Raw genomic sequence first — 16,251 nt, 5'->3', positions numbered from 1 at the left:
ACATTATTATATATCATTATTACATATTAGTATAATATTATTATAATATTACTTTATATTATTTAGTATATATTTTATTAGTTAGAATAAAAATTTTTTAAAGTATTTTTATGATATAAAAATATTGTATCACAGTATATGTGTTTATATATTTAATATATAATATATTAATTATATTATAATAGTAACTTATCTATATATAAATTATTATTTTCTATTTATACTTATTATTTAATTAATAGCCTTAAATATATTGTTAATATTATGATAGTTATAATATTAATAATATGTTAATACATTTAAAAATATGATAATTAAATATACATTAAAGTATGATGATGATATATATTATTATTATATATATATATATTTATATTATTATATTATATATTATATATATATATATATATATATTTATTTTTAATAACAATTTTTTAATTAATAATACGAACAATTATAGTATATTATGATTATTATAAATATTATAATAAGGGAGTCATGTATCATATTCTATTTAACTATAAATTATCTTAAAAATAATAAAAATATATTTTTAATAATAATATAATATTTTAAGTAATAGTATATTGAATTAAATAAAATATTATAATATTTGATTAAATATTATATTATTGAAATATTACATTAAATATATTGTTTATATATTATATTAATTATTATATAATATATCATATTATTATAATATATTATATTAAATTAATAATAAAATTAAATATAGTTATAATTTAATTAGTAATTAAAATATAATATATTATATTTTAGTATAAAGTAAAATAATGTATTATATTATAATAACATACCAAATAATGTACTAAACCAATTAGGTAAATTAATTTAGATTAATTGATAGATAAATTTGTATCTATTCCTCTATACAAATGGAAACCCCAAGATTTACTATTTATGCTACGAGTTACTTATTCATTGTAGCTATTGATTACTGCAATCAATCAGGTAAGCGGATACTGTAGCAACTTTTTTGAAAAATTACTGATAGCGTGCGGTTAGCAATGTAACATTTTTAGGAATCACTGTAGCAGCGGGGATACTGCTACAACATTCAAAAATATTGTAGCATTTAAAAAACTGGGCAAATTACTGTAGCGGGAAAAAAAGATATATGTCGCCCCTTGTACGGTGTTTATTCATATAGTTTTAATAATGTGTCACTCATCATTATCCCACATGATCTGTCAAATCAAAGCTCTAAATTATCTTAATTATCCTAAATTGCTTCCACTTTACACCAGCTCAAAGTATTTCCCAAAAGGATAAAATTGATTCCATTAGAACAATTATCCCTTTAGCCCAAACTTGTTCTAACCAATAACCCGCCTAGTTGTCTAGCATAGTTGCAATTAAATTATTTAGAGCATGCTCTGGGAAGTGCCAACTTATCTCTTAGATGTGACATAATAATGCCATAAAATGCTAATGCAATAAAAGAAGAAAATGACTTCAGAGTTCAAAATTCCGCATCTGGTATTGATGACCCGAGACATTGCTTTCTCATGTGAAAACTCAAGTAATAAAGGAAGTGGCGTCTAACCTGCGACGTTCTATTTGTTTCAGGTTTTTGCACGGCGCCCCAATAATTGTATATATATTTGTGTGCCTTTCCTTGTACGCTCATATTTATTTGATTCCCCTTCTAAATTGCCTTCTTTCACCCAAGTTTACATCTAAATTTGAACTAATTATTTTTTTTTGAAAATATGTCATTCTACCATTAAATAGATTAAACATTAAGAATTATTAATAATCTCAAAATCTAATATGTCTCTTGGTTAAATTCTATTTAATTTATAAGCTAATATAAATTACTAAATAAACGATCTAATCAAATTTGACAATTAGTTTACACGAATAATAATCCGAACTTTTTATATAATTATTTTTTCACTTCGGTCCCGTTTGACAAAGGTTAAGGAAGAGGGCGTTAATAGAAGAATTAATGTACTTAGGCTCATTCGATAATTGCAGGACTACAATTATTAAACTCGTTAAATAAGTTTATTTTAGCCAATTGTAAATCAGTTTTAATGTTTTGGAATATAACAATGATTTTGACTATTTTCTTTATAATTAGAAGGGTAAATCTGTATCCTTCTAATAGGAGTATAGTAACCCTCATTTTGAGGGGTTTAACTCATTATTAATCCTTGTAGAAGCGGACTCCGGCGACCTCAAGCTCGCCTCCGGAAACTCGACGGTCATCTGGCAGTCCTTCGATCATCCGATCGACACCGTCCTCGAGAACCAAAACCTCACCTTGGGCCAAAATCTCAGATCCGGACCCTACAATTTCTCGCTGCAGGGCGAGGGAAACCTAACCCTAAATTGGGGCCAGGGCAACTCCGTGATCACGTACTACAACAAGGGGCTCAACAGCCTCAACTCTAGTTTCGGCAACGCCACGCTGAATTCCCCTGTTATCGCCCTTCAGTCCAATGGGATCCTCTCGCTGATCGATAGCTCGCTGCCGAGCTCCGTGGCGATCGCTTACAGTAGTGATTATGGTGAGAGCGGACAGATGTTGAGGTTCCTGAGGCTGGATTCTGATGGGAACCTCAGGGCTTACAGTGTTCCGATAGGAAGCGCTAGCCCTAACGGTCCCAGTTTCTGACTTACCCGCCTGAGGTCTCCACAGAGCAGTTCTTTGTGGGTATCACTGCTTGCAGGCAGAATTGCCTCTCTGGAGGTTCTTGTGTTGCTTCCACTGCGCTTGCTGATGGTTCAGGGCTTTGCTATCTCAAAGTTTCGAACTTTGTTAGTGGTTATCAGTCGTCGGCTTTACCCAGTACTTCCTACGTGAAGGTTTGTGCTCCAGGTGCGCCTAATCCTCCTCCATCGGAATTGGGTCAGTCGCAGTCTAGGTCGTCGAAATTGAAAGCTTGGGTGGTGGTGGTTGTCGTTGCAGGCACAATTCTTGCTTTGATTGCGCTTGAATATGGGCTATGGTTTTGTTTCTGCCAGAACAGCCCCAGGTTTGGGCCATCTTCTGCTGAGTACGCTCTTCTTGAGTACGCTTCTGGCGCTCCGGTGCAGTTCTCATATAAAGAGATGCAACGGTCGACCAAGGGGTTTAAGGAAAAGCTCGGGGCTGGAGGTTTTGGTGCTGTTTATAAAGGAGTGCTTGCAAATAGGACTGTTGTGGCAGTGAAGCAGCTTGAGGGGATTGAGCAAGGAGAGAAGCAGTTCAGGATGGAGGTTGCTACCATAAGCAGTACCCACCATTTGAACCTTGTGAGGTTGATCGGGTTCTGCTCCGAAGGCCGGCATCGCTTGCTAGTGTACGAGTTCATGAAAAACGGCTCCTTGGACGGGTTCCTCTTCTCCGCGGAGCCGTCGGGAAAGTTAAATTGGGCGGCGAGATTTAAGGTAGCTGTTGGTACGGCGAGGGGGATCACTTACTTGCACGAGGAATGTAGGGATTGCATAGTGCATTGCGACATTAAGCCTGAGAACATTCTGCTTGATGAGAACTACAACGCTAGGGTCTCGGATTTCGGGCTCGCGAAGCTGAGCAACCCTAAGGACCACCGACACGGCACTCTGACTAGCGTGCGAGGGACTAGGGGATACTTGGCACCCGAATGGCTTGCAAACCTCCCCATCACATCAAAATCTGATGTTTACAGCTATGGAATGGTTTTATTAGAGATTGTGAGTGGGCGACGCAATTTTGATGTGTCGGAGGAAACTGGAAGGAAGAAATTCTCTCTTTGGGCTTACGGTGAGTTTGAGAAGGGGAATATTGAGAACATTGTCGATAAGAGGCTTCAGCAACTGGACAGGGCGGTTCGGGTGAGCTTTTGGTGCGTCCAAGAGCAGCCGTCTCGGAGACCAACGATGGGGAAAGTGGTTCAGATGTTGGAAGGGGTCATGGATGTTGAGAGGCCTCCCGCTCCTAAGGCCGCTGGTGGGTCTGTGAGCAGCGCGAGTGGGAGCGTGAGCGTCAGCAGTTTCTCCACTTTTGCCGCATCGCATCCGTCTGCTTCGCCGTCTGGTTCTGTTCAGGCGACGACGCGTCCATCGTCAGAGATTTCTCGGAGGAATTCGGAGACGACGGGCGCGGCGTCCGAGTTTTCTGGGAGAGATACGCAGAAGGCCTCTTCATCGCTCCTCGCAGCGTATCGGACTATGTAGGTAACTACATTTTTTTTGGCAGTTCAGGCTGGTTTCATGTACACGTATTCTTTGTGATAAAAATTATAAGCACGCTCGAGTTTGATTTAAGATTCTACGGATATTTGCTCCCTGAATGAAATGAGTGAACGTATGAGAGCCTTCTATTGTGGGTATGCTGTAGATTGCTCATGTTTGAGCTCTGGGGCTGAGAATAACTGCAAGGTTGTTTAGAGCTTTTATTTACTGTTAAGTGTTGGATCCATTTTTTTTCTCAGGGCTTTCATGCTCAATATAGAGCTTTTATTCTGTGACTCAGTTGGACATTTCACTGGATATATTTATTATCCTTGAGTTTTGAGTACATCTTTGATGGGTTGAAATGACTTGTGGCTGAAGTTACCGTTTGGCAAAGGGCTAAGTGAGGGCTTAATGAGACTTAACCCCTTCTTAACCCGTCAAATACAAAAAATCTATACAATGGTTAAAGTGAGTTAACCATTTATAATTTGCCAAACATAAAAAATATAGAAGGGTTAAGTTAACCCTTCTACAAGGATTAAAATGAGTTAACCCCTCAAAATGAGGGGTTTACTAATACTCCTATTTAGAAGGATTAAGAGTTGACCCTTCTAATTATAAAGAAAATAGTCAAAATCATTGTTATTTCCAAACATTAAAACTGATTACAATGGCTAAAATAAAACTTATTTAACGAGTTAATAATTTAGTCCTTCAGATTATCGAATGAGCTAAGTACATTAATTCTTCTATTTAACCCCTCTTCCTTAACCCTTTGTCAAACGGGACCGAAGTGAACTAAATAATTAATAAAAAGTTCGGTTATTATTCGTGTAACTATTTGGTCAAATTTGATTAGATCGTTTATTTAGTATTAATATTTAGCTTATAAATAAATAGAATTTAACCAAGAGCATATTAGATTTGGATGACTATTAAATATTCTTTAATGGTTTATATCTATTTAATGGTAGATTACATATTTTCAAAAAAAAAATAATTAGTTCAAATTTAGATGTAAACTTGGGTGAAAGAAGCAATTTAGAAGGGGAAATCAATAAATATGATGCGTACAAGGAAAGGCACACAAATATATATACAAATTATTGGGGCGCGCGTGCAAAAACCTGAAACAAATTAGACGTCCAGGTTAGCCGCCACTTCCTTTTATTACTTGAGTTTTCACTGAGAACATGTTCTGGTCATAATACCAGATGCGGAATTTTTGAACTCTGAATGTCATTTTCTTCTTTTATTGCATTAGCATGTTTATGGCATTATTATGTCACATCTAAGAGAAAGTTGCACTTCCCCAGGAGCATGCTCTAAATAATTTAATTGCAACTATGCTAGACAACTAGGGGGTTATTGGTTAGAACAAGTTGGGGCTAATTGGGATAATTGTTCTAATGGATCAATTTTATCCTTTTGGGATACTTTGAGCTGGTGTAAAGTGGAACAATTTAGGATAATAAGATAATTTAGAGCTTTGATTTGACAATTCATGTGGGATAATTGATGATGTGACACATTATTAAAACTAGTATGAACACCGTACAAGGCGCGACATATCTTTTTTTCCCGCTACAGTAATCCCAGTTTTAAATGCTACAATATTTTTTGAATTGTTACAGTATCCCGCGCTGCTACAGTGATTCCTTAAAAATGTTACATTGCTACCGCACGCTACAGTAATTTTTTCAAAAAAAAGTTGCTACAGTATCCCGCTTACTGATTGATGCAGTAATAATACTACAATGAATAGTACTGTAGCATAAATAGTAAATCTTGGGTTCTCCCATTTGTATAGAGGAATAGATACAAAATTTATCTATCAATTAAATCTAAATTAATATACCTAATTGGTTTAGTATATTATTCGGTACGCTATATAATATAACACATTATTTTACTTTATACTAAAATATAATATATTATGTTTGGAGGGAAAATTTGTAATAAGAAAATTGAAAGAATCGAATTTGATTTATTCCCTCTAACTACTTAGAAAAAAAATGTTTATAATTCTCTCGATCTTAATTACAATTTGAATTTCTGATTACAAAAGAGAAGAAGATCGACGGAGATCTTCTCCTTTATTTAATTATAGGTTCTTCACGATGGCGATGAAATGCCTCCATCGAATGCTCGCGTCGAGTTTGCTTTCCGTTGACGATCCGAACGTCTTGTTTCACCGGAATGTGGGTGATTTCTCTTGATTGATATCGAGGATAACTTGCGTGGCAAGTTTGGAACTCTGAACGAGTTGATAACTCAGGGTGAGTTTTAACTCTTGAAAAAGAGTTGAGTTGAACCGAAAATCAGTTAATAGCCAAGGATGAAAGCTCCCTGTTGTTGAACGTCGCTGAAGGATGAACGTCGATCTCCCCCTTTGCGATTTTATGTCAGAAGCCGCTCAATGGTCTCCGATCTTGATCTGCCCAAAAAAGATCCCGAACTCTTATGAGTGTTGAGGTATTTATAGGGGATTAAGGGGTGTAACCGCCCGTTAATTCGCTCCTAAGTGGGGTTGTAATCCCCTCAAATCGTGGGAAACGGTTTTGGAACCGTTCAGCTTGTGTTTGAATGAGTCAAACGCCGAAAATAACGTTCTGGGCCCGAACTCTGTGTTTTAGAACTGAAACACAGAGTTGGACATGCGCTTAAGGCTGAAAATGCAGTGTTCGCACAATGTTATGAATCTGAGACGTAGAAATGAACTCTGCGTTCTGGAACTGGGACGCATAGTTGGGCTCTGCATGAACTCTGCATTTTGAGTCCACGAACTCTGCGTTTTGAGTCTGGAGCGCAGCCATGAACTCTATGTCTGGACTTGAACGTTGGGGATGAACCCTACGTTTTGAACTTGAAACGCGGGAATGACCTCTGCGTTTTCAATTGGAACGCTGGGGATGAACCCTGCGTTTTGAACTTGAACGCTGGGGGATGAACCCTGCGTTTTGAACTTGAAACGCGGACACGACCTCTGTGTTTTGAATCTGGGATGTAGAGGTGAGCTTCAGACGGGTTTGGTGAGCTTCAGGCTAAGTCCAATGTTCAGGCGAAGTCCTAGTCTTGCAGACGAACTTTAGAACATAATTTGCTGTGAAGAACAGATCATAACTTTCAAACCGTAAGTCGGAATTGGACGAATTATATATGAAAATCGACTATCTCGACGAGACGGAGCTGACCAAACCGACCCAAAGGGTTCGGTTTGCTCTTGTCTGTTTCACCAAATTCCTTACGATTTGAGAGATATCTGCGTTTGATTTAAAGAGACTGTCAATTTGTAGTCTCTTTTGCCAGAGCGTTGCAAAGATCGTCATCTTATAACCTTCGTCTTGACTCCTGGACAATGTGAGAGTTGTCAGATTATAACTCCCGATGTTGATTGTGAAGGCTGTTGAATTAGAGCTTTCATCGGTTGTTGTGAAGGTCGTCAGATTGTAACCTTCATCGATTTACGTGAAAGTCTTCAAATTATAGCATTCTAAAAGTCGTCAGATTGTAACTTCCATCATCGGTGTATGATGGGGATAAGCTATCTGTAGTAATTTGTAGACACCTACATATTATATTATAATTACTAATTAATTATAACTATATTTAATGTTATTAATTAATATAATATAATATGTTATAATAATATGATATATTATATAATATACAAATAATATATTTAATATAATATTTTAAATTAATGATAAATGTTTTAATGCAAATATTATATTATTTTGTTTAATTTTAATATAATATTTTATTTTATGATAATTACTATAATTTAAATAGAATAATTGATGACATGACTCTTCATTAAAATTAATATTTATAATAACCATAAATATACTATTAATATGTTCAATATTATAAATTAAAAAATATTATTAAATACATAATAATATTATTATATTTATTGTTATACATATTATATCATACTTTAATATATAGTAGGTTATTAAATTTTTATGTGTAATAAAAATATTATTTAAATATATATAACTACCACAATATTGACAATGTATTTAAACTCTTAATTAATATAAAAGTATAATAGAAAATAGTAAATTATTATATAATAAATTATATATAATATAATAATATATTATTATATTAAATATATAAATACTATATTATAATATAATATTTTATATCAATAAATACCACAATAAATATTTTTATTCTAACTAATAAAATATATATTAAATAATATAAAGTAATATTGTAAAAATAAAATACTAATATTATAATATATGAATTATTTAACCTATATGTAATAATGATATAATAAATTAATCGTATAATTAGGTAATATATATGATAGGTTATTATCTTACGTTATAATAGAATTTTATAATATAATATAATATAATTAAGATATATTATATATTATAATACAATTAACATATATTAAGTATTTCAAAATTATCCCACTTTTCTCATGATTGTCCTAAAGTTAAGAATGAGATAATTTTTTGAAGTTGGGACAAAAAGTTTGCATGGAAGTGGGATAATTTTGGGAAAAGTGAGGCTAATTGTGCTAATTTTATTGTTCCAATTAATAACACATTAAAATGAAATCCCAATCCCATTGTCCCAATAAATAACACTATAAAGTAAAGTCCAAAAATTATCCTACTTGCTCTAAAATTACACCAATCAATAACCCCCTCTAAGGAGTACGGGGACCCCAATTATGGGACCGAGATAGGGAACAGATGAGGTGTCCCCTCCCCACTGCATGAACGCACTGTTCATACAGTGGGGAGGGGAGACCTCACCTATGTCCTACTCCGGTCCCATATTTGGGGTCCCCTTAGCGCAACTCCTACCCTCTAAGACAAGAGGTCCTGGATGTTGGCCGGAGGAATTTATTATTAAAAAAATTCGGAAAAGGAGAAAATGCTTGTATGACGCATGCTTTTATTATCTACATGGGAAATGCTTGGGGTCTCAAGTCAGATATCATAATGGGCCTATCATAATGTTTGATCAAGATTGTGAAAAATAGCATTTTCATTTATGATTTTGTGAAAATTGTGAAAATATTATTAATTTGAGCGCCGCTTGATGGAGGACCGCTTGATGGAGGAGCTCAGGGGGTGGAATAAGAAACTTACCTCTCCTCAGCCATCAGTTCATGAGTTTCCTCTCCTCAGCCATCAGCTCAAAAAATACCAATTTTCTTATTTTTTTTAGTTTGCTTGTTTGGTTTAAAATAAGAAAATGACTCATAACTTTATAGAAAATGGCAAGATTTTCTATAATTTGTAGAAATTGAACCAACTACCCCCTAAATTTATAGAAAATGTTAATTTTATAGAAAAATGTCAATGTGGTGTCAGATTTTTGGGTGATTTTCGCCCATTTTGAGAGAAAATTGATTTCTGTAAATTTTGGTATTTTTTTTGTACTTTAAAGAAAACATTTCTGTAAATGTTTTTTTGAAACAAACACAGTTTACAGAAATCTACAGAAAATATTTAATTACAGAATTATCACTGTCAGACATTTTGAGAAAACTTTTCAATAAAATTATGCAACCAAACACCCCATTGTGCACCCAACTAAAGTTTCACACATCAATAAAGAAGAAAATGTTAGCTCATATTTAGTAGTTCAAATTTTGTGATTACGCCCAAAGCCTTTTCTTTTTTAGATGAGATGCCAGGGAAATTATGTGAAATACTGTAAGGAGCTATTTGGTTTGTTTCCTAAAACTAAGAAAAGGAAAAAAAGCATGGAAATCAATAAAATTTGGTTTTCATCATTTTCCACTCTTAGAAATCTCACACATCAACCAATAATATGGTGACAACTCATCTCATTTTTTATTTTTAAAAATAAACTAAATACAAGAAATGAGTCACATCAATCAACTCATCCAACTCACCGCATCTCATCTCATCTCATCTACTACCATCTTTAAAAATTACTCACATAATCCAATAATATGGTGACAACTCATTCCATCTCATTAAAATTTTCCTTCAATCCATTTCCTCCAAAAAAAAAGAAAATTGATTTTCGTAAGTATGCGTCACATCATCCAATAATATAATGACAGCTCATCTCATCTCATCTATTTTCTTAGTTTTAAGAATGAACCAAACACAGGAAAGGAATCTAAACAAGGAAAGCATTTTCCTTATTTTTTTAGCCAACCAAACACAAGAAAAAAACCCTCAAAATAAGTTTTCTTTAAAAATCACTCACATCATCCAATAATATGGTGACAACTCATCTCAACTCATCTCTTTTTTACTTCTAAGAAGTGAACCAAACATAAAAAAACATCCAATTATGAAAAATTATATTTTCTTTTCTTTACTTTCCATATTTTTTAGCGAACCAAACAGCCCCTAAATTTAGATTTCAGTTTTTGTATTTTAGACGGACGGACAGTATTTGTAGATTGACGAAAAACAGTGATTAGAATTTCTGGAAATTCAAGAAAGACTGCGACTGAACTGGGAAGGGACCATGACCAAAATAAAACACGAAGGTTTCGTCGTCGACCGAGTCGAACCCCCTTTGACTAGTCCTCATCAAATCCGACGGACAAGATCCAATGGACAAATATCCAACGGCGTACAACTCGTCCCTCCACCGTACTAGACCTCCTGCCACCAACGGTCACGATCAAAGTTGACACCGACTCGGCACTTGCCCAATGGGGTCCCAGAGCAAGCTGGGTCTTTTTTTGGGTCATAGACATCTCGGTACGAATATAAATTACCTTCTCTCCTCCTCCTCCTCAGCCTCATCCCCTCTCTTTTATTTATCGCTGCTGAAGCTCCGACGAGCAGAGCAGCAGGGGAATAACTCGACGAGCTCCCTCTACAAAAATGAATTTGCAAATAGTAACCCTGCTTCTATTCTTTATTTTATTCAGCCAATCGCAGGCCGCCACGATACCTCTGGGGTCCACTCTAACGCCGACGAACTCCAGCAGCTGGACTTCCCCTGATCGCACGTTTTCGCTCTCCTTCATCTCTGCCCCTAAAAACCCCAACAATTACACGGTTGCCATCGTTTACTCCGGCGGCGTCGCCGTCCGATACCTCTGGGGTCCACTCTAACGCCGACGAACTCCAGCAGCTGGACTTCCCCTGATCGCACGTTTTCGCTCTCCTTCATCTCTGCCCCTAAAAACCCCAACAATTACACGGTTGCCATCGTTTAGACGGTCATCTGGCAGTCCTTCGATCATCCGATCGATACCATCCTCGAGAACCAAAACCTCACCTTGGGCCAAAATCTCAGATCTGGACCCTACAATTTCTCTTTGCAGGACAGCGGAAACCTAACCCTAAAATGGAGCCAGGGCAATTCCGTGATTACGTACTATAACAAGGGCCTCAACTCTAGTTTCAGCAACACGTCGCTGAATGCCCCAGTTCTTGTTCTTCAGTCTAATGGGATCCTTTCGCTGCTCGATAGCTCGCTGCCGAGCTCCGCCGTGATCGCTTACAGTAGTGATTATGGTGAGAGTGGACAGATGTTGAGGTTCCTGAGGTTGGATTCTGATGGGAATCTTAGGGCTTATAGTGTTCCGATAGGAAACGCTACCCCTAACGATCGATGGGCGGCTGTCGATGATCAGTGCCAGGTCTTCGGATGGTGCGGCAACATGGGCATTTGTAGCTACAACGATACGTCGCCGATCTGTGGCTGCCCGTCGCAGAATTTCGAGTTCGTTGATCCGAATGATAGTACTCAGGGGTGTAAGAGGAAGACCGAGATCCAAAATTGCCCGTCGAGTCAGCAAATGTTGGAATTGGATCATACCCAGTTTCTGACTTACCCGCCTGAGGTCTCCACAGAGCAGTTCTTTGTGGGTATCACTGCTTGCAGGCAGAATTGCCTCTCTGGAGGTTCTTGTGTTGCTTCCACTGCGCTTGCTGATGGTTCAGGGCTTTGCTATCTCAAAGTTTCGAACTTTGTTAGTGGTTATCAGTCGTCGGCTTTACCCAGTACTTCCTACGTGAAGGTTTGTGCTCCAGGTGCGCCTAATCCTCCTCCATCGGAATTGGGTCAGTCGCAGTCTAGGTCGTCGAAATTGAAAGCTTGGGTGGTGGTGGTTGTCGTTGCAGGCACAATTCTTGCTTTGATTGCGCTTGAATATGGGCTATGGTTTTGTTTCTGCCAGAACAGCCCCAGGTTTGGGCCATCTTCTGCTGAGTACGCTCTTCTTGAGTACGCTTCTGGCGCTCCGGTGCAGTTCTCATATAAAGAGATGCAACGGTCGACCAAGGGGTTTAAGGAAAAGCTCGGGGCTGGAGGTTTTGGTGCTGTTTATAAAGGAGTGCTTGCAAATAGGACTGTTGTGGCAGTGAAGCAGCTTGAGGGGATTGAGCAAGGAGAGAAGCAGTTTAGGATGGAGGTTGCTACTATAAGCAGTACCCACCATTTGAACCTTGTGAGATTGATTGGGTTCTGCTCTGAAGGCCGGCATCGCTTGCTAGTGTACGAGTTCATGAAAAACGGCTCCTTGGACGCGTTCCTCTTCTCCGGGGAGTCGTCGGGAATGTTAAATTGGGCAGCGAGATTTAAGGTAGCTATTGGTACGGCAAGAGGGATCACTTACTTGCACGAAGAATGTAGGGATTGCATCGTGCATTGTGATATTAAGCCTGAGAATATTCTTTTAGATGAGAACTACAATGCTAAGGTCTCGGATTTTGGGCTTGCGAAGCTAGTCAACCCTAAGGATCATCGGCATAGGACCCTTACCAGTGTGCGAGGGACTAGGGGATACTTGGCACCCGAATGGCTTGCAAACCTCCCCATCACATCAAAATCTGATGTTTACAGCTATGGAATGGTTTTATTAGAGATTGTGAGTGGGCGACGCAATTTTGATGTGTCGGAGGAAACTGGAAGGAAGAAATTCTCTCTTTGGGCTTACGGTGAGTTTGAGAAGGGGAATATTGAGAACATTGTCGATAAGAGGCTTCTTGAATCTGATGTGGATATGGAGCAATTGGATAGAGCAGTTCAGGTGAGCTTTTGGTGCATCCAAGAGCAGCCATCTCAGAGACCAACGATGGGAAAAGTCGTTCAAATGTTGGAAGGAATTATGGATATTGAGAGGCCTCCTGCTCCAAAAGCCACTGATGTGTCTGGGAGCAGCACGAGTGGCAGTGTGAATATTAGTAGTTTCTCTACTTTTGCTACTTCGCATCAAGCTGCTTTGTCATCTAGTCATCCAGCTGCTTCATTGTCTAGTTTTGTTCAGCCAACAACAGGTTCAACATCTGAGATTTCTAGGAGAAATTTGGAGAAGGCATCTTCATCGCTTCTTGCACCAAATCAGACTATATAAGGTGTTTGCAATTGTATTATAATACAACAACTTGATATGAATGGCTTATTTCATGGAGGTACGTACGCCTGTCTGTAACTACATCTCTGTGGCAGTTCAGACTGGTTTTGTATAGATGTATTCTTTGTGATGAATTTATAAGCATGCTTTTGTTTGATTAAGATTATATGGATTATATATGGTTCTCTTGGTGAATGTGTGAATGTATGCCCGCCACAGCCGGAAGAGGAGTCGCCGGCGCCGACCTCGACGACTCCGGCAACCTCAAGCTCACCTCCGGCAACTCGACGGTCATCTGGCAGTCCTTCGATCATCCGATCGATACCATCCTCGAGAACCAAAACCTCACCTTGGGCCCCGCCACAGCCGGAAGAGGAGTCGCCGGCGCCGACCTCGACGACTCCGGCAACCTCAAGCTCACCTCCGGCAACTCGACGGTCATCTGGCAGTCCTTCGATCATCCGATCGATACCATCCTCGAGAACCAAAACCTCACCTTGGGCCAAAATCTCAGATCTGGACCCTACAATTTCTCTTTGCAGGACAGCGGAAACCTAACCCTAAAATGGAGCCAGGGCAATTCCGTGATTACGTACTATAACAAGGGCCTCAACTCTAGTTTCAGCAACACGTCGCTGAATGCCCCAGTTCTTGTTCTTCAGTCTAATGGGATCCTTTCGCTGCTCGATAGCTCGCTGCCGAGCTCCGCCGTGATCGCTTACAGTAGTGATTATGGTGAGAGTGGACAGATGTTGAGGTTCCTGAGGTTGGATTCTGATGGGAATCTTAGGGCTTATAGTGTTCCGATAGGAAACGCTACCCCTAACGATCGATGGGCGGCTGTCGATGATCAGTGCCAGGTCTTCGGATGGTGCGGCAACATGGGCATTTGTAGCTACAACGATACGTCGCCGATCTGTGGCTGCCCGTCGCAGAATTTCGAGTTCGTTGATCCGAATGATAGTACTCAGGGGTGTAAGAGGAAGACCGAGATCCAAAATTGCCCGTCGAGTCAGCAAATGTTGGAATTGGATCATACCCAGTTTCTGACTTACCCGCCTGAGGTCTCCACAGAGCAGTTCTTTGTGGGTATCACTGCTTGCAGGCAGAATTGCCTCTCTGGAGGTTCTTGTGTTGCTTCCACTGCGCTTGCTGATGGTTCAGGGCTTTGCTATCTCAAAGTTTCGAACTTTGTTAGTGGTTATCAGTCGTCGGCTTTACCCAGTACTTCCTACGTGAAGGTTTGTGCTCCAGGTGCGCCTAATCCTCCTCCATCGGAATTGGGTCAGTCGCAGTCTAGGTCGTCGAAATTGAAAGCTTGGGTGGTGGTGGTTGTCGTTGCAGGCACAATTCTTGCTTTGATTGCGCTTGAATATGGGCTATGGTTTTGTTTCTGCCAGAACAGCCCCAGGTTTGGGCCATCTTCTGCTGAGTACGCTCTTCTTGAGTACGCTTCTGGCGCTCCGGTGCAGTTCTCATATAAAGAGATGCAACGGTCGACCAAGGGGTTTAAGGAAAAGCTCGGGGCTGGAGGTTTTGGTGCTGTTTATAAAGGAGTGCTTGCAAATAGGACTGTTGTGGCAGTGAAGCAGCTTGAGGGGATTGAGCAAGGAGAGAAGCAGTTTAGGATGGAGGTTGCTACTATAAGCAGTACCCACCATTTGAACCTTGTGAGATTGATTGGGTTCTGCTCTGAAGGCCGGCATCGCTTGCTAGTGTACGAGTTCATGAAAAACGGCTCCTTGGACGCGTTCCTCTTCTCCGGGGAGTCGTCGGGAATGTTAAATTGGGCAGCGAGATTTAAGGTAGCTATTGGTACGGCAAGAGGGATCACTTACTTGCACGAAGAATGTAGGGATTGCATCGTGCATTGTGATATTAAGCCTGAGAATATTCTTTTAGATGAGAACTACAATGCTAAGGTCTCGGATTTTGGGCTTGCGAAGCTAGTCAACCCTAAGGATCATCGGCATAGGACCCTTACCAGTGTGCGAGGGACTAGGGGATACTTGGCACCCGAATGGCTTGCAAACCTCCCCATCACATCAAAATCTGATGTTTACAGCTATGGAATGGTTTTATTAGAGATTGTGAGTGGGCGACGCAATTTTGATGTGTCGGAGGAAACTGGAAGGAAGAAATTCTCTCTTTGGGCTTACGGTGAGTTTGAGAAGGGGAATATTGAGAACATTGTCGATAAGAGGCTTCTTGAATCTGATGTGGATATGGAGCAATTGGATAGAGCAGTTCAGGTGAGCTTTTGGTGCATCCAAGAGCAGCCATCTCAGAGACCAACGATGGGAAAAGTCGTTCAAATGTTGGAAGGAATTATGGATATTGAGAGGCCTCCTGCTCCAAAAGCCACTGATGTGTCTGGGAGCAGCACGAGTGGCAGTGTGAATATTAGTAGTTTCTCTACTTTTGCTACTTCGCATCAAGCTGCTTTGTCATCTAGTCATCCAGCTGCTTCATTGTCTAGTTTTGTTCAGCCAACAACAGGTTCAACATCTGAGATTTCTAGGAGAAATTTGGAGAAGGCATCTTCATCGCTTCTTGCACCAAATCAGACTATATAAGGTGTTTGCAATTGTATTATAATACAACAACTTGATATGAATGGCTTATTTCATGGAGGTACGTACGCCTGTCTGTAACTACATCTCTGTGGCAGTTCAGACTGGTTTTGTATAGATGTATTCTTTGTGATGAATTTATAAGCATGCTTTTGTTTGATTAAGATTATATGGATTATA

At 38.9% G+C, this 16,251-nt stretch overlaps 2 protein-coding genes across 2 annotated transcripts; both read left to right on the top strand.

Annotated features, from left to right (window-relative positions):
* LOC109839373 (G-type lectin S-receptor-like serine/threonine-protein kinase At1g34300) lies at positions 900-13,675 on the top strand. The gene is made up of 3 exons (XM_020407801.1): positions 900-975; positions 2,190-2,634; positions 11,752-13,675. The coding sequence occupies exons 1-3, from the start codon at positions 900-902 to the stop codon at positions 13,496-13,498; spliced, it is 2,268 nt and encodes a 755-aa protein (XP_020263390.1). The 3' UTR covers positions 13,499-13,675.
* On the top strand, positions 13,705-16,251 carry LOC109839372 (G-type lectin S-receptor-like serine/threonine-protein kinase At1g34300). Its single transcript, XM_020407800.1, has one exon. It carries the CDS (start codon positions 13,705-13,707, stop codon positions 16,072-16,074), a length of 2,370 nt encoding a protein of 789 aa, XP_020263389.1. The 3' UTR covers positions 16,075-16,251.

This window comes from Asparagus officinalis, chromosome 4 (assembly GCF_001876935.1).
Source record: "Asparagus officinalis chromosome 4, Aspof.V1, whole genome shotgun sequence".
NCBI classification, from domain to species: Eukaryota; Viridiplantae; Streptophyta; class Magnoliopsida; order Asparagales; family Asparagaceae; genus Asparagus; species Asparagus officinalis.
The sequence above is the reverse complement of the archived record's forward strand: the minus strand, read 5'-3'. Positions and strand labels throughout refer to the sequence as shown.

Bases quoted from the DNA above. Each gene is read 5' to 3' on its own strand.
- LOC109839372 (XM_020407800.1), top strand. From the start codon at position 13,705: ATGCCCGCCACAGCCGGAAGAGGAGTCGCCGGCGCCGACCTCGACGAC.
- LOC109839373 (XM_020407801.1), top strand. From the start codon at position 900: ATGGAAACCCCAAGATTTACTATTTATGCTACGAGTTACTTATTCATT. The intron at 976-2,189 runs GTAAGCGGATAC...TAATCCTTGTAG, and splicing joins TGATTACTGCAATCAATCAG to AAGCGGACTCCGGCGACCTC. The intron at 2,635-11,751 runs TCCCAGTTTCTG...TACCCCTAACGA, and splicing joins GGAAGCGCTAGCCCTAACGG to TCGATGGGCGGCTGTCGATG.